This window comes from Phyllobates terribilis, unplaced genomic scaffold (genome assembly GCF_046119375.1).
Source record: "Phyllobates terribilis strain yellow unplaced genomic scaffold, ASM4611937v1 Scaffold_9__5_contigs__length_417890890, whole genome shotgun sequence".
NCBI lineage: Eukaryota > Metazoa > Chordata > Amphibia > Anura > Dendrobatidae > Phyllobates > Phyllobates terribilis.
In genome coordinates this window covers 259324487-259342809 of record NW_027362769.1, presented here as the reverse complement: position 1 = coordinate 259342809, position 18323 = coordinate 259324487, and the positions used below count along the sequence as shown (strand labels likewise).

The window sequence follows — 18323 nt, the reverse complement described above, 5'->3', positions numbered from 1 at the left end:
AAAGAGAAACTGGCATTATAGGGTTGCTCAACTTTTAAACTGATGACCTATCGGTCATCAGTATCAGATTGGTGGTGGTCTGATACCAACCATCCCCATCGATCAGCTGTTCTTGGTGGGGATTAGATGTTAACAGTTGTGGAACTGAACACCACAGCTTATTCAGCACTGGGCACTGAAGATCCGGCTGTATTAAAATGAATCAGAGAGGATCTGCAGTATCCGGTCACAGCTACTACACAGACGGAACTGTGCCGTCCATCTCTGCAACTGCTAACATCCGCCCGCCGCCACTGAGAACAGTGGGGGTGCAGGGTGTCAGACATCAACCGATCTGATATTGAAGACTTACCTTAGGGATAGGTTATCAACATAAAGTGGGTGAGCAACACATTAAACAAACATAATTGAATGTGAACACAATTAAACTGCCCAAATAGATACATTTCCCTCTCTAATTGTAGTCAGTTGTTTTAGTTACTGTATAGTAACATACATACCTGTTGTAATGACCAATGTCTTCAATGTGACCAGAATACAAAAGATAAAATCTTTAAAAGGGTACTCTCATGTTATTAAATTGCTTTAATGACTTAGAAAGCATGAAAATAAGCAAGTTTGCAATTTTCTTTCTGCTGTCATTCTCCTGCAATGAGAGCTTTTATCATATATACTGTAGAGCTGCTTTCCATGGAGCTGAGTATGTGCATTAATTACATTCCAGGAAAAGCGTTAACTCCTTACATTCCAGTAAACTGTCTGCAATTCATTGATTTCTATACAGCAGTTAGCGGGCAGCAGTTAGCTGCTCACCTCCCCCTCTTTCTCAGCTCCTGACAAGCTGCTGTTCTAAATCTTGCTAAATCACCAGCAACCAACATCAGCTTCTTTCAGTGCAGTTATCCTAATCACTGACCTCACTTTCCTAACCCATGTGCTTGTTCAAATACCTATCTTTATACAGTGAATACAAAAAGTCTACACACCCCGGTTAAAATGCCAGTTTTTTTGTTATATTAAAAAAACAAAACAAATAAAATAATGTGGTTGCATAAATATGCACACCTTTAAACTCATACTCTGTTGAAATACCCCTTGAATTTATGACATTTAGTCCTTTTGGATTGGAGTCTATCGGCAAGGCAAATCTAGAATTGATAAGATGTGTCCACTCTTCCTTCCTTCCAAATCTGTCAGGGATGAAGGCATGTCCCTCTTCAAGTCAATTCACAGATTTCCTATTGGATTCAGGTCTGGACTCTGGATGGGCTATTCCAAAACATTGCTGAAGCCATTCTTTTGTTGATTTTGAGGTTAGCTTAGGGTCATTGTCTTGGTGAAATTCTTCTTCATTCATTTGGAACTGTTCACAATTATCTCCATCTTGACTAGAGCCCCAGTTCCAGCTGTCGATGAACAGCTCCAAAACAGTGTTGCATCTACCATGCTTGACTGTGGGTATGGGGTTCTTTTGGTGATGCGTACTGTTGGAATTATGGCCAAAAAGTTCATCCTTGGTCTCATCAAACAAGAACACATTTACCCACATTTTTTGGCACACTTGATGTAGGTTTTGGCAAAACATAGCCAGGCTTGGACGTTTTTCTTTCTGCCATCCTACCCTATAGGCCAGACATATATGAAGAATACGGGAGAATGTTGTCACATGTAGTACACAACCAGTATTAGCCAGAAATTCCTGCAGCTCCATTAATGTTGCTACAGGCCTCTTGACAGTCTCCCGGACCAAGATTCTTTATGGCTTTTCAGGGACATTCACTTCTTTTCACTGTTTTTGAGGGACGTTTACTTCTAGGTATGTTCACTTCTAGGTAATGTTACTGTACTGCCAGATTTAAGCCACTTCTTGATGACAGTCTTCACAGTTTTCCATGGTATATCTACTGTCTTGGAATTTTTTTTGTATCCTTCTTCTGACTGATAACTTTCAACAATGAGATCCCTTTGCTGTATTGTAAGCTGTCTATGGCTTTTGCTGTAAAATGCAACTAAGAAAATCTCAGAAAAATACTACTAAAACTGGTAAACTTTATATGGGGTTAATCAATCACTGCAAATGATGGCAGCTGTGTATTGACTACTATTTACCACGAGTTTAAATTGGCTAATTCTGAGCACAACCACATCCCTAATTATAAGAGGGTGTTCACAACTATGCAACCAAATTAATTTCGTTTTTTAATTTTAAATTTCCCCCTCAAAATTATTTCAATTTGTGTCTCAGTGGATTTGTACAGATTATGGGTGGCAAGATGGAAAGCGTTCTGAAATTATTTTTCATGGAATTACTTTTTTTACGACAAAAACCTTACATTTTAGTAGGGGTGTGTAGACGCTTTAGATCCACTGTATGTAAATATAGTTATAGGAGTGTATACTCCAGAACAAAGCATTTATAGCCAAATGTGTTACAGTAAAACCTTAAAGCCCAGTGCAAGTTCTACTGACACTACAACTCTGCTACTAACCAGAACTCCCAACAGAAAAAAAATGACGAGAGATAGTCCAGAGTGATGTACAAAATTAGAAAAATTTGTATCACTACATAGAATCTATCAAGGTATAAATGGATTATCATATCGCAACTGTGTCAATGTGCCCAGTTAAGGGTATAAAGAAATACCTTAAGGGTCAAATGCAGGACCTTTGATGCCAAATTCAGGAGCTCCTGTGTACCGCACGTCTGCCCCCACGCGCGTTTCAGACCAGCCTTCGTCAGGGAGCATGGTGGGAATATAAGTGCAGGTATATTCCTACCATGTCCCCTGACAAAGTTACGATATGATAATCCATTTATACCTTGATAGATTCTATGTACTGATACAATAGCAGGATCTGATATGACATTTTCTCAATGCTTGTTGTACATTTGCTTTTTTTTAACATATATGATAGATTTCACTAATTTATGCAAGCATATTATCACTGCTCCGGTACTCCGTGTCCCTGCTTCTTAGAGTTGTTCTCACATGTGGATATACATCCCATTGCCCCTGCCCTGTACATGTATTTTATTCTTCAATAAAGTTTTATAATTTTGTACATCAGTCTGGACTCTCTCTCGTCGGTTTTGTTTTGTTGGGTGTTCATGTGATTCATGACGAGTTGTCCTATTGAATCCTTTTTTAGCCTGACATGTTTCACTAAATTACCATGTGATTTTTGATTTAATTGTATTACTTCAAAATGTTGAAGTTTTCCATGAGTTATTATTATTAACCAGAACTCTCAATCAGAAAAAATGCCCGCCCTGCCAGATACCAGGAAGTGAGAAGACTGCAGAGCTGTGGCTCCCCAAGAGACATAACCCTTTAGGGCTATAATGAAATCACAGTAAAGCATTTACCTCGTGATCCTAAGGGTAGATTATGCTTATTCAGGAAGGTCTGAAGCCTCACAGTAAGACCGTCTTGTGGAGACGAATTCTTTAAAGAAAAAAAGAATTACAGTTTCTCAAAACTGTGCAGGAAACATACATAAAATGAGATAATGTAAGGTAACATTTATGCAAATTAGGGTTGTGAACACCAACCAAACCCAACCTTCTTATTGTTAATGATATAGCTGATCCAAATCCAATTTCGCTTTAGGTGGCTGTAAAAGCTCGAGTCTAAGCCGCCAGCTCCTAATCCATCTCCAGGAATGATCCCATCATCCACAACTTCCCTGCTGCCCCTGTAATGGGAAATACCATATTAAAGCTGTGTTACTCATAAAAGACTACTTCATTTTACACCCGATGGAGTTTTCCATGTTTCCGGATATAGGTGCATTACAACAATATTATATTTTTTTCCCTCCATTTTGCATTCTGGAAATGTTAAAGGTGTTGACCACTTTTTAAAATGACATCAAATAATGTAGAATGGCATAGAAGGCCTCACTCCGCACTGCAGCAGCCTCTATTATGCCACCTGCTGCCCATGGGTACCATACATACACAATGAAAGGACAGTTGCTGCATCCACAGCTGTCAACAGTACACTACTGAAGGCTTTCGGCATATGCGCCGGACAGGACGCAGCAGGGGGCATTAACATGTAGGTAGATCACTTGCCACCACCATGGCTAGATACAGACAAATGGAAACGTGGAAGCGTTTAGGAACTACAGCAACTCTGCCACAGTGTCAGACAGCATAAAGTCACAGAGCGGGGTCAACGGGAGCACTAAAGTCACCAACACTCCGCTGACTCCATAACTGCACAGTCCAAATCTTATATGATATTAACATCAGTATAAAACAGGGAGCCCTCCACCCCATCACGCGGGAGCCTCATGGTATAGGTTTCTATGGTGGAGAGCTGCATGCGAGCCTTATATCACTGTGAGGACCTGGCCACTTACTAAATACTTTTCCAGCACTGAGCACCCATTTTCTTCAATCCTAAGGCTGTGTGCCCACGATGCGTTTTTTAAGCGTTTCCGCAGCGGCAAAAACGCTGCAGAAAGGCTTAAAAAACGCATGGTAGAAGGCCTGCCATGTTCCCCAATGATAATCCGCATGTGCTATGCACATGCCGCGGAAATTTCCGCTGCGGATTATCATTGCGGAAAAAAACGCAGCACTACCAATTATTTTGCGGAAGTGCTGCGTTTTCGCCGCCATTGACTTGCATTAGAACGCGCCAATTCCACAAGACTGCATCTGTACTTGCGTAATTGGCACGTTCTAATGTGCGGATGGTACCCGGGTGTGGAGGACAGGAGACTCTCCTCCACACCCAAGTACCATAAAAGCTGTAAAAAAAAGAATAAAATAAAAAATAAAGATTATATTCACCTTCCGACGGCCCCCGGACTTCTTCTCTGTGCTTGCCGATAGATCGCGCAGGACTGAAGGACCTGCGGTGACGTCACAGTCATGTGACGGCAGGTCTTTCAGTACAGGGCACCGCAATCTGCCAACAGCCAGCACAGGAGCGCAGCAAGACTCCGGGGGCCATCAGAAGGTAAGTATAGGTTTATTTTTTTATTTTTAACCATTCTCTCGGGTCACACTATATAAATCCATGGAAAGCGCTTGACAACCCGCATGCGGAAATGCCAGTGAATAACGCTTCATTTCCGCTTGTCCCTGGCAGGAAAAACACATGTACAATCCGCATGCGTTTTTTTCTGCCAGGGAGATGCAGAAACGCTCAGGAAAAAATCCTGAGCATTTCTGCATCGTGGGCACATAGCCTAATTTTGTATTCTGTTAGAAATTTGCTTGCTGTGTTTTGTTAGTGATTTGTTTGCTCATCAGTTCAACCTCAGGTATCTATTCCATTCAGTGACCATATCTCCAAGACCTTGGGCCATTGTTCTCTCCATCACCACAGGTAGTCTCACAGGAAGACCCAGGGGGTTTGGGTTCCACCTGAGAAAATATCTCCACTAAGGCACAATTAGCTGGGGGAGGGAGGGGTGAGCTCTTCTGCTGATTCAGGGGGCTGAACCCTGTGCAGGAGAAAGGGAAGATTCATTGCTAGTCGGACTGAGAGCTGGGTGGTATCACGGGTTGCGGTCGTGATATCCATCATCCAAAGGAGCATATGCTGTGACTGCCAATATACTGGTGGGAGATACAAAAAGCTGTGGGCCAACCAAAAGTTGGGGGACAGTGGGTATCACCTGGTACGGGGCAGTGGAACTACGGATCCCGGGTTGGAAACTCAAGGACTAAGAGAATTGCCTGTTGGACATTTACCTGGAATTGATGTTCATTGTGGTCGGAAGGAATAAAACTAATTGCATAGATAACCTGCCTAGGTGATTATTAAAATCCACAACCGCACATCTTTACAATCACCAAGCACAATGCGAAGCATTGGATGCAATGGTGTAACGCACAATGCTACTGGAGTCTGAAGGAGTGGAAACATGTTTTGTGGAGTGACAAATCATGCTTTTCTATCTATCTTATGGACAAGTCTGGGTTTTGGAGTACATGGATGACTTTATTGTGGCCACTGTGAAGTTTGGTGGAAAAGGTATAATGCTAGGGGGATGTTTTTCAGTGATTGGCCTGTGCTTCGGCACAAGACATGCTTTTAATTTAGTGGGAGCAGTTTGGAGAAAGTCCTTTTGTGTTCCAGCATGACTGTGCTCCAGTACGCAGAGCGAGGTCCATGGAGGCAATGTTTGGGGGAGTCCTGACCTCTACTCCATTGAACACATTTGGGGTGAACCAGGACAGAAACTGTGAGCTAGGGCTTCTCATCCAACATCAGTGCCTGACCTCACAAATGCTCTTCTGGATGAACGGGCAAAACTTCTGACTCCAATATCTTATAAAAAGCCTTCCCAGAAGAGTGGAAGCTGTCATAGCATAATAAAAAGGGGGACCAGATCCATATTAATGTCTATGGACTTTGAATGGGTGGTTACAACAGCTGCTGTAAGTTTAATGTGATGGTGTCCCTATACCTGTCCATATAGTGTATATCAGTCTTCAGGCAGAGAAAGATGAACCACAAGCTGGTGGAAGGCGAGGAAGGAGTCACTTGAATAACAGTAATTCGCTCGCATGTGATACTAGCTTAAGCTACTCATAAGACAATGGGTTAACTTTTTAAGTGGAACATAAAGACATACGGGATACTCTCCAGAATGTTAAATTTCCGCTCCAGATTTTGCCTGTCTTCCTGCTCCACCTCCATCTCTGCTCCTAACACGCTTTGATCTTGGGGATTTGCCTTCTTTCCACGAGAACAACGAATAACACCTAAAGCCAAGTACAACACAAAGGTCATCAGACACGCAGGTTTCCATTTGTAGGCATCTGTCACCCCGGGAACACGGCTTACCTAGAGGCGTATTCAGACATACAAACTGCAAGTCAAACCAATAATTCTCCACATCTTGAAAACTTTCTAAACTGTAAGAGCGCTTCTCGAAGGGGTGACTTGCTTGTGCTATATTGTAGTGAGGCTCACAAACCGTGGTGTCAACAATGGTTGCATTTTTCTTCACATACACAAATACCTTAGGGAGAGGAAAGGACAGAGACACTTTACATCAATTTGACTTCATTTTACAGGGGAACTTTACCTTCTAGATGAGTTGTACCTCAAAGAACAATTGTTTCAGTAAACCCTATATTTTCGGACTATAGGATGAACCCAATCATAGGAGGCTTCCCAGACAACAGAAAGTAGAAAAAAAAAATATTTCAGGATAAACTTCCCTGGTGGTCTACCAAAAGGGGGTTGATGTAACTAACTTTAGTGATTTAATGTAAAAGATGGTGAGCCCAGTGATTGGCTGCAGTGGGCACGTAAATATTATTTATTTGTGTACTTACCTCTGCAGCCTGTCAACAAAGTCAAGGGCAGCAGCGGAGAGGCAGTGTTGGACTTGGGAAAGGAAAGTGCCACCGGAGTTTATTATTTAAATGAAGCCAATGAGGATGACCAACGCATTCTCAAACAACCCCTTTAAGGCCTTGCCGCAGAATCACAATACGATTCAAGTGAAAATTTTGGTTCTTTTAAGCTATTCAGAGGAGGATTTGTTTGTGTTGGATCATTGCCCTGTTAAATATAACTGTGACTGAGCTAAGGTTATGAACTGACGGACGGATATTCTCATTTAAGAATGTCTAGTAAAATACAGCATTCGTGGTTTGATCCATTATGAGAAGACGTCCAGGATCTACAGAAGCAAAGCAGACCTACACCATCACAGAGCAACCTCCACCATGTTTGACTGTTGATATGATATTCTCACGGTGTATATATATATAACTTATGACCAAGCTGTTTAATTTTGGTGTACCAAGTCAAACTAGGGTGAATGAAATAACTAGTGGTCACAAAAATACTAAAGAACCCAAAAACAAACCTACACCCAATAACCAATAACAAATTAAATGCCTAAAATACAGTGCAGATCAGACACGTAACTTGTGACATAAGGTTTTAGGATATATGACATGAACTTCCGCTGACAGGCAGTGACAGAGATAGGTGACGTACTAGGGTATAAGTCCCTCCACAGTCCTACTTTGTCTATATATACACCGTGTGCAGAATTATTAGGCAAATGAGTATTTTGCTCACATGATACTTTTTATACATGTTGTCCTCCTCCAAGCTGCATAGGCTTGAGAGCCAACTACCAATTAAGTAAATCTGGTGATGTGCATCTCTGTAATGAGGAGGGGTGTTGTCTAGTGACATCAACACTCTATATAAGGTGTGTTTAATTATTAGGCAACTTCCTTTCCTTTGGCAAAATGGGTCAGAAGAGAGATATGACGGGCTCTGAAAAGTCCAAAATTGTGAGATGTCTTGCAGAGAGATGCAGCAGTCTTGAAATTTCCAAACTTTTGAAACGTGATCACCGAACAATCAAGCGTTTCATGGCAAATAGCCAACAGGGTCGCAAGAAGCGTGTTGGCCAAAAAAGGTGCAAAATAACTGCCCATGAATTGAGGAAAATCAAGCGTGAAGCTGCCAAGATGCCATTCGCCACCAGTTTTACCATATTTCAGAGCTGCAACATTACTGGAATATCAAAAAGCACAAGGTGTGCGATACTCAGGGACATGGCCAAGGTAAGGAAGGCTGAAAAACGACCACCTTTGAACAAGAAACATAAGATAAAACGTCAAGAATGGGCCAAGAAATATCTTAAGACTGATTTTTCAAAGGTTTTATGGACTGATGAAATGAGAGTGACTCTTGATGGGCCAGATGGATGGGCAGAGTCTGGATCAGTAAAGGGCAGAAAGCTCCACTCCGACTCAGACGCCAGCAAGGTGGAGGTGGGGTACTGGTATGAGCTGGTATCATCAAAGATGAACTTGTGGGACCTTTTCGGGTTGAGGATGGAGTGAAGCTCAACTCCCAAACGTACTGCCAGTTTCTGGAAGACAACTTCTTCAAGCAGTGGTACAGGAAGAAGTCGGTATTGTTCAAGAAAAACATGATTTTCATGCAGGACAATGCTCCATCACATGCATCCAACTACTCCACAGCGTGGCTGGCCAGTAAAGGTCTAAAAGAAGAAAAAATAATGACATGGCCCCCTTGTTCACCTGATCTGAACCCCATAGAGAACCTGTGGTCCATCATAAAATGTGAGATCTACAGGGAGGGAAAACAGTACACCTCTCGGAACAGTGTCTGGGAGGCTGTGGTGGCTGCTGCACGCAATGTTGATCGAAAACAGATCAAGCAACTGACAGAATCTATGGATGGAAGGCTGTTGAGTGTCATCATAAAGAAAGGTGGCTATATTGATCACGAATTTTTTTGGTTTTTGTTTTTGCATGTCAGAAATGTTTATTTCTAAATTTTGTGCACTGATATTGGTTTACCTGGTGAAAATAAACAAGTGAGATGGGATTATATTTGGTTTTTATTAAGTTGCCTAATAATTCTGCACAGTAATAGTTACCTGCACAAACAGATATCCTCCTAAGATAGACAAATCAAAAAAAAAACCTCCAACTTCCAAAAATATTAAGCTTGGATATTTATGAGTCTTTTGGGTTTATTTTGAACATAGTTGTGGATCAATAATAAAAATAATCCTCTAAAATACAACTTGCCTAATAATTCTGCACACAGTGTATTTAATATTTTTTGTGTGTTTTTTTTTTTCATTTTTTCTTTTTATGGGGTCTCTCATTTTTAAAGCCTACCAATAAATAAAACTTTTAAATTAATACCCTACACCAATTGTACACTAGTATAACACACTTACACTACACCACATTTATATATTCATATATGTTTAGGGGGTAAAAGTTAATGGGAGGGCTTCTTTAAGGTCTCTCATTTTTAAAGCCTACCCAATATATAAAACTTTTAAATTAGTGTACAATCGGTGAAATTAAGAAAAATAATATACACTAGTATTCTATTTTTCGGTGATTTGTTTTTAATACCCTACACCACCTACACTCATACAATTAATGCACTCGCCGATCGCTGGTATCCTGTGCAGTTCTGCTCCTCTTCTCAGTGAGGTCACCACTGGTCAGACTCTCGGATAACACTATGTTCTATATGTGAGCCGGAATTTTCTTTTCCAATGTAATCCTATGAAGCCTTGTTCTGACAGTCCATAGACTCACACTGCAAAAGCCACATCGGGATCACACACAGCTCACTGTGACCCGGAAAGTATGAGTAGCCGTCACGTGACTCAGAAGAGAAGCAGAATGGCGCTGGATACCGGAGAAGATGATGACTGTATTAACACCTTACACATGTATTTACACAGGTTTATGGAAAAAAAACCCAATGGGATGGCTTCTTTAAAAGGGGATCTTTGGGAATAGCAAAAGATATAACTAAAGGAAATTATAAATAAATTCCTAAATAGTTTAGTATCCTGACAGAAAGGAGTCCTAGAATATTAGGACAGATAGCTGTGAGCATGTGCAGTATGAAGCTTCACAGACCCCCCCCCCCCATCATGTGTAGGAAGATGTGCTCCCTGTGGATAAACTTATGTAATACTGGAGATAGTGTTGAGGTAAGAAGAGGCTGCTCACACTGCTGACCACCATATCCTTCTAATCTAGTATTGGAAATACTAGGAGTGCAGAGGTAAGAAGAGGCTGCTCAAACTGCTGTCCTCCCTTTCTATCTGATCTAATACTGGAGAAAGCAGGAGTGCTGAGGGAAAGGAGACCCCCTCACATTGCTGCCCACCATGTCCATTTGATCTAATATTGGAGATACACGAGGTCCTGAGGTAAGAAGAAGAGGCTGCTCACACTGATATCCACCCTTTCTATCTGATCTAATACTGGAGACACAAAGTACTGAGGTAAAAGGAGGCTGCTCACACTGCTTTCCACCCTCTCCATCTAATACTGGAACAACTATGGGTGCTGAGGTAAGAAGAGGCTGCTCACACTGCTGTCCACCCTGTTTCTCTAATCTAATACTGGAGATACCATGGGTGCTGAGGTAAGAAGAGGCTTCTCACACTGCTGTCCACTATATGTATCTGACCTAATATTGGAGATACCAGGGGTTCTGAAGTAAAAAGAGGCTGCTCACACTGCGGTCCATCATATATTTTTTTTCTTCTAATTCTAGAGATACCAGCGGTGCTGAGATAATAGGTGACAGCACACACTGCTGTCCATGCTGTGTATATAATCTAAAGCTGGAGATGCCAGGGGTTCTGGGGTAAAAGGGACTTCTCCCACTGCTGTCTACCCTGTCATACTGATCTAATACTGGGGCATACCAGGGGTACTGAAAAGTTGAGCCTTGTCTCATTACATATTGCCTGTTGGCAAATAGAACCCCCAACTAAAGCTCTATAAAACTTAACTTTTAATAATTAAATCCTTATTATAGTAGTAATTTATATTAAAATTCCAATATAGGAGCAGGTAGTGAGGACTATCAGGATTATTCAATTGGCATAACTGTGTATCCAATAGCCATCCTATCTATTTCCATTATCATATGCTTGTGGCCGCGGACCACTTATTGCACTATTCCCTACCTGTCCTATTGTAAACTAAAATTATAGCCTCCCCGACATGTTTCGCCTAACCGGCGTCATCAGGGGATAGAGGCTAAATGACACCCAAAATGGCCGCCAGGTAGCTTTTATCACCTCTGTTTGGGCTCTAAGCCAATGTGTATTGTTGTAGCCATGTGCCAATAGAATAGACTCCCTTATTTCCAATCATGAAGATCATATCATTATAATGTTACCTACCATTTAAATGATTGGAGGATAAAGCTGTCATTCAGGCCAGAAGGAACCACATTGGTAGAGATTGAAGCGATATATCAGCATTCTCATAATAGCCTGAATGCCTCAGTTTCAGGAACCAATCTGCATTAACTTACCTACATCCAATCCATTTGTGGAAGGTAGTGTTAAACGATTGCTGCACTTGCGTGATCAGCTGACTCAAAATAGGAGGGATTCATGTCATGGCCGTCACATGCTCCAATCAAAACACGCCACATAAGCAAGGTCCTTTTCTTGATACGTATCATTTACTACGCCTGCACAATTTGTCCAAATCAATAGAGGAGATGCATAACAGGACCTTTGCTTACTCCAATCAGATTAGGCCACATAGGTAAGGTCCTTTTCTTTATGTACATCAATTACTGCATCTACACTATTTATCCAAATCCATAGAGGGCATGTATAGCAGGACCTTTACATGCTCCAATCAAATTATGCCACATAGTCAAGGTCCTTTTCTTTATGCACATCAGTTATTGAGTCTGCACCATTGGTCCAAATCAATAGAAGGCATATATAGCAGGACCTTTGCTTACTCCAATCAGATTATGCCACATAGGCAAAGTTATTTCCTTTAGCATATTCATTTCTGCGGTTACTAAGGTAACCAAAACAAATAGAAACCATATGTGTCAGGACCTTTATATATTTTAAACACGTGGTACTACTGTCACACTGTCACAGAATACTGGAGGTAGGGGGCCTAAGCTGACCCTAAGCTGGGACCCTGACTAACCCCTCAACCTGGAGGTACTGTTAAAGGTACAGAGGTCCAGGCCGCCAGCGTAACCCCTACCTCCTGAGGATCCCTGCACCTAAGTAATCTAGTCCTGAGAAGGACCCCGATCACAACAATAGGGAACCAGAAATAATATGCCCACACACAGTATTTAGACGAACGAGACAGTACAAGGGAAAAACCAAAACCACCTTGCATACAACTTCTACACAACTACAACAGAGGGAACACCAACGGGAAAGGAGATAAATGATAAAGCGAGGAAAGGGAAAAAACACTTCCAAATACACTTATCTCAGCAACTCCAAACACCACGATCCGCTCTGTAAGTCTGAATGAAAAGCTTTCACCGACACCTCCCAAACAGACCTGCAGGAATATAAAGGAGTCTCACTAAAGAAGCATTGATTGCAGCTGGGCGAGGCTGGACCTCAGCTAGCCCAGAGAGAGAGAGAATTAACTCCTACACTGCCGAGAAAACACAAAGCACCAACAAGTCAGCTGCGAGAAGTCAGGCTGTGTACTCGTGACGATCTTCGTGGCAACACACCCGTGACAGTACCCCCCCTTCTACGAGGGGCCTCCGGACCCTCAGGGCCAGGTTTATCCGGGTGAGTCGAGTGGAAGGCCCGAACTAATCGGTCTGCGTTAATATCCGATGCAGGAACCCACATCCTCTCCTCAGGACCATACCCCTTCCAATGAACCAAGTACTGAAGGGACCGGCGATTAAAGCGTGAATCAATGACCCTCGATACCTGGAACTCCAAGTTACCATTGACAACCACAGGAGGGGGAGGTAAAGGTGACGGTACCACCGGCGCCACATACCTCTTAAGCAATGATCTGTGAAACACGTTGTGAATTTTAAACGTAGGGGGGAGGTCAAGACGGAATGCCACCGGATTAATAACAGAACTGATTCTGTACGGCCCGATGAACCTGGGACCCAGTTTCCAGGAGGGAACCTTAAGTTTAATATTCCTGGTAGACAACCATACCTGATCGTTCACACTTAGGTCCGGACCAGACACTCTCCTCCTATCAGCCATACGTTTGTATCGGTTCCCCATAGTATTCAGATTCTTCAGCACCCCTCTCCATACTGAAGCGAGAGATGAGGAAAATCGTTCCTCCTCCGGAACCCCCGAAGAGCCCCCCCTACTGAAAGTACAAAACTGGGGGTGAAAACCATATGCCCCAAAAAACGGGGACTTACCAGTGGACTCGCTCCGCCTATTATTGAGAGCAAACTCTGCCAGAGGTAGGAAAGAAGCCCAGTCCTCCTGGTTCTCTGACACAAAACACCGAAGATATGTCTCCAAGCTCTGGTTCATACGTTCCGTCTGACCATTGGTCTGAGGATGAAAAGCCGACGAGAATGACAAATGCATCCCCCGCCGAGCACAAAACGCCTTCCAGAACTTGGACACAAACTGAGACCCCCGATCAGACACCACCTCGGAGGGTACCCCGTGAAGCCTCACAATCTCCCCAATGAACACCTGCGCAAGAGTTTTAGCATTAGGGAGAGCCGGAAGAGCGATAAAATGTGCCATCTTGCTGAACCTGTCCACTACAACGAGTATGACCGTTTTACCCGAAGACGGAGGGAGGTCCGTAATAAAGTCCATAGACAGATGAGTCCAAGGACGCTCCGGGATCTTCAAAGGTAAGAGGGCCCCAGACGGACGGGTATGTGAGGTCTTAGAGCGCGCACAAACCCCACAGGACGCGACAAAAGTTACCACCTCTTTATGTAAGTTAGGCCACCAAAACCGACGCGAGAGGAGATCCACAGTTGCTTTACTCCCCGGGTGTCCTGCAAAAACTGAGTTATGGTGTGCCTCGATCACCTTTTGTCGCAACTGATCTGGAACGAACAGTCTCCCCGAAGGTCCAACAGGGGCGTCCCCCTGAGCCTCCAATATCTCCTCCTCCAGCTCAGAGCATACTGCCGAAACCACCACCCCCTCCTGAAGAATAGGAATCGGGTCGTCCGTATTCCCGGCCCCAGGGAAACTGCGAGATAAGGCATCCGCCTTTACATTTTTAGACCCAGGACGATATGTAACGACGAAATTAAACCTGGTAAAAAACAATGACCACCTAGCTTGTCTGGGATTCAGACGTTTAGCGGACTCCAGATATAGCAGGTTCTTGTGATCGGTGATGACGGTGACCGGATGAACTGCCCCCTCCAAAAAATGGCGCCACTCCTCAAAAGCTAACTTAATGGCCAAGAGTTCCCTATTGCCGACATCGTAATTCCTCTCAGCGGACGACAACTTTTTAGAGAAAAAGGCGCACGGATGCCACTTACCAGGGGACGAACCCTGTGACAATACTGCTCCCACCCCTACCTCGGAAGCGTCTACCTCTACAAAGAATGGCTGAGACGCATCAGGTTGAATGAGTATGGGTGCCGAGGCAAAACATTTTTTCAAGGAGGAGAATGCTTGACAAGCCTTGTCAGACCACCTAGAAAAATCCGTCCCCTTTTTAGTCATGTCTGTGAGAGGCTTAACCATGGACGAGAAATTACGAATGAACTTCCGGTAATAGTTAGCAAACCCCAGGAAACGTTGTAGTGCCTTAAGATTCTCCGGCCGATCCCACTCAAGAACTGCCCGCACTTTCCCAGGGTCCATACGAAAACCGGACGCTGAAACCAGGAAGCCTAAAAACTGGAGTTCCTGTACGGCGAACACACACTTTTCCCACTTGGCATACAGTTTATTATCCCGCAAGATCTGTAACACCTGTCTAACGTGCTCCTGATGAGACACCAGATCCGGCGAGTAAATTAAGATATCATCCAGATATATGACAACAAACTGTCCCACCAGGTGGCGAAAAATATCATTAACAAAGTGTTGAAACACCGCCGGGGCATTAGTCAGACCGAATGGCATGACAAGGTTCTCATAATGCCCCTCCGGAGTGTTAAAAGCCGTCTTCCACTCATCCCCCTCCTTCATCCTAATCAGATTGTACGCCCCCCTGAGATCCAACTTAGAGAACCATTTGGCGCCCACGATCTGATTAAAGAGATCGGGAATAAGTGGGAGCGGATACGGATCTCGGACCGTAATCCGATTAAGTTCACGGAAATCCAGGCAAGGGCGTAGGCCTCCATCTTTCTTCTTAACAAAGAAGAACCCCGCGGCCACCGGTGAAGATGAAGGTCTAATATGCCCCTTAGCCAGACTTTCAGAAATATAATCCTTCATGGCCTGCCTCTCAGGACCAGAAAGGTTATACAACCTAGCTTTAGGTAACTTGGCCTCAGGGAGCAGTTTTACAGAACAGTCATACTCGCGATGAGGAGGTAGTTCCTGACACCCATTCTCCGAGAATACATCCTCAAAGTCCGCCAGAAATGGAGGTAAGACCCAAGGAGTAACCGCACCGATGACCGTGTTCATGCAGTTTTTATTACAGAATTTACTCCATTGGCTTATCTCTCTGGTTTGCCAATTAATAACCGGGTTATGCTTAGCTAACCAAGGAAGGCCCAACACTATAGGAGTGGGAAGACCCTCCAACACGTAGCAAGACAACAGTTCTTTATGTATTGCCCCCACTTGAAGTTTTACACCATGCACAGCTTGCAAAAAACTTCCCTGACCGAGAGGCCTGGCATCGATCGAGAATATGGGGATGGGTTTAGCCAACTCACTCAATCGCATACCTTGAACCCGGGCAAACCGAGCATCAACCAGATTAGCCCCGGCCCCACTATCCAGAAGAACAGATATCCTCTCAGTTCTCGTACCCACCACCACCTCCGCCGGTACGAGAAACTGAGACGAACCTAGGGACGAAATACCTACTCCCAGATTGCCGTCCACCACACAACCTGGGATCAACAGTTTTTTCGACGACTCTTTACTCTGCAAGGGACGGGATGGACACCCCCCAATAAAATGTCCCTTTTTCCCGCAGAGGAAACACCTTCCTGTCTTATGGCACACCACCGGTCCCCTTCCCCGAAATGATGTCCCTCCTAATTGCATAGGCTCCTCCGGACTGACCAGGGGAACCACCATATGAGGGGACCTTGTAGGAGGTGGAGACATTACAGGGGGTAGAGTTATCCCGCACCTCTCCCGAAGCCGTCTGTCAACACGAATAGCAAGGGCCATAGCGGCTTCCAGTGACGCGGGAGAGTCATACTGTGCCAACACATCCTGTAATTTGTCGGATAAACCATGACAAAACTGGCTCCTAAGAGCCGGGTCATTCCACTGGGTGTCCGTGGCCCACCTACGGAACTCCGAACAGAATTCCTCCGCCGGACGATCTCCCTGCTGAATCCTACGTAACTTAGACTCAGCAAGGGAGATCCGATCTGGGTCATCATATACGAGTCCCAGAGCAGCGAAAAACCTATCCACTGACTGGAGAACCGGGGAGCTTGGGGGAAGAGAGAACGCCCAAGATTGAGGGTCCCCTTGTAGGAGCGAGATGACAATTCCCACCCTTTGTTCTTCACTGCCCGATGACCGAGGCCGCAGCCGAAAGTACAATTTGCATGCCTCCCGGAAAACAAAAAACTTGTCCCGCCCCCCAGTGAACTTGTCAGGGAGAGCTACTTTAGGTTCTGGTCCGGCTTGCTCCAGAGGATGCAAAACCTTGGACTTAACGTCCGCCAGCCCCATGGACAAACTCTGCAACTGCCGAGCTAGACCGGCTACTGGATCCATGGTAGCTGGAGAAAACTAAGTGGGTCGGTGAAAATGTCACACTGTCACAGAATACTGGAGGTAGGGGGCCTAAGCTGACCCTAAGCTGGGACCCTGACTAACCCCTCAACCTGGAGGTACTGTTAAAGGTACAGAGGTCCAGGCCGCCAGCGTAACCCCTACCTCCTGAGGATCCCTGCACCTAAGTAATCTAGTCCTGAGAAGGACCCCGATCACAACAATAGGGAACCAGAAATAATATGCCCACACACAGTATTTAGACGAACGAGACAGTACAAGGGAAAAACCAAAACCACCTTGCATACAACTTCTACACAACTACAACAGAGGGAACACCAACGGGAAAGGAGATAAATGATAAAGCGAGGAAAGGGAAAAAACACTTCCAAATACACTTATCTCAGCAACTCCAAACACCACGATCCGCTCTGTAAGTCTGAATGAAAAGCTTTCACCGACACCTCCCAAACAGACCTGCAGGAATATAAAGGAGTCTCACTAAAGAAGCATTGATTGCAGCTGGGCAAGGCTGGACCTCAGCTAGCCCAGAGAGAGAGAGAATTAACTCCTACACTGCCGAGAAAACACAAAGCACCAACAAGTCAGCTGCGAGAAGTCAGGCTGTGTACTCGTGACGATCTTCGTGGCAACACACCCGTGACAACTACGTAGCCAAGGTCTTTTTTATATTTCTTTCTATAATTGCACAGGTTACTAGGATCATTAAAGATCATGCATATCAGGACCTTTACATGTTCTAGTCACGTGGTACCACGTAGGCAACATCCTGTTATATCATTCCTTTTACACAATGTGCATGTCTATTTAGTTGATTTATTTACGCTCTAATTTAATTTCTTGGAGTAATTAGACTTCACTGCGCATACAACAGAGATTTCTTATAGTCAATATATCACAGATAGCTATAAGGGGATAAACACTTCCATTTATATCAATATTCCATTCCACTATGCCAACAGGCAATATGTTAATGAGTTAAATTGCCCCTACGCTGTCTCTGGCTGAACAGTGTTGGCTTGTCTCATTACAAACACATCTGCAGTTGTCTTCTCATAGTGCTGTCAGCTCAGTTGTACCGCCCTTCACCACATTGATTGCCTGTGAGCTGG

The 18323-nt window shown here is 44.0% G+C and overlaps 1 protein-coding gene across 1 annotated transcript in view; it reads right to left on the bottom strand.

The window, feature by feature from the left end:
• The window catches only part of GTF3C1 (general transcription factor IIIC subunit 1), a 93069-nt gene that overhangs the window by 26531 nt on the left and 48215 nt on the right, over positions 1 to 18323 (bottom strand). The window contains exons 19-22 of the mRNA XM_073647805.1: positions 6813 to 6990; positions 6601 to 6730; positions 3564 to 3696; positions 3368 to 3446 (exon numbers count right to left, since the gene is read on the bottom strand). Coding sequence (XP_073503906.1) covers positions 3368 to 3446; positions 3564 to 3696; positions 6601 to 6730; positions 6813 to 6990 — 520 coding nt within the window. The remainder of the gene's footprint in view (positions 1 to 3367; positions 3447 to 3563; positions 3697 to 6600; positions 6731 to 6812; positions 6991 to 18323) is intronic.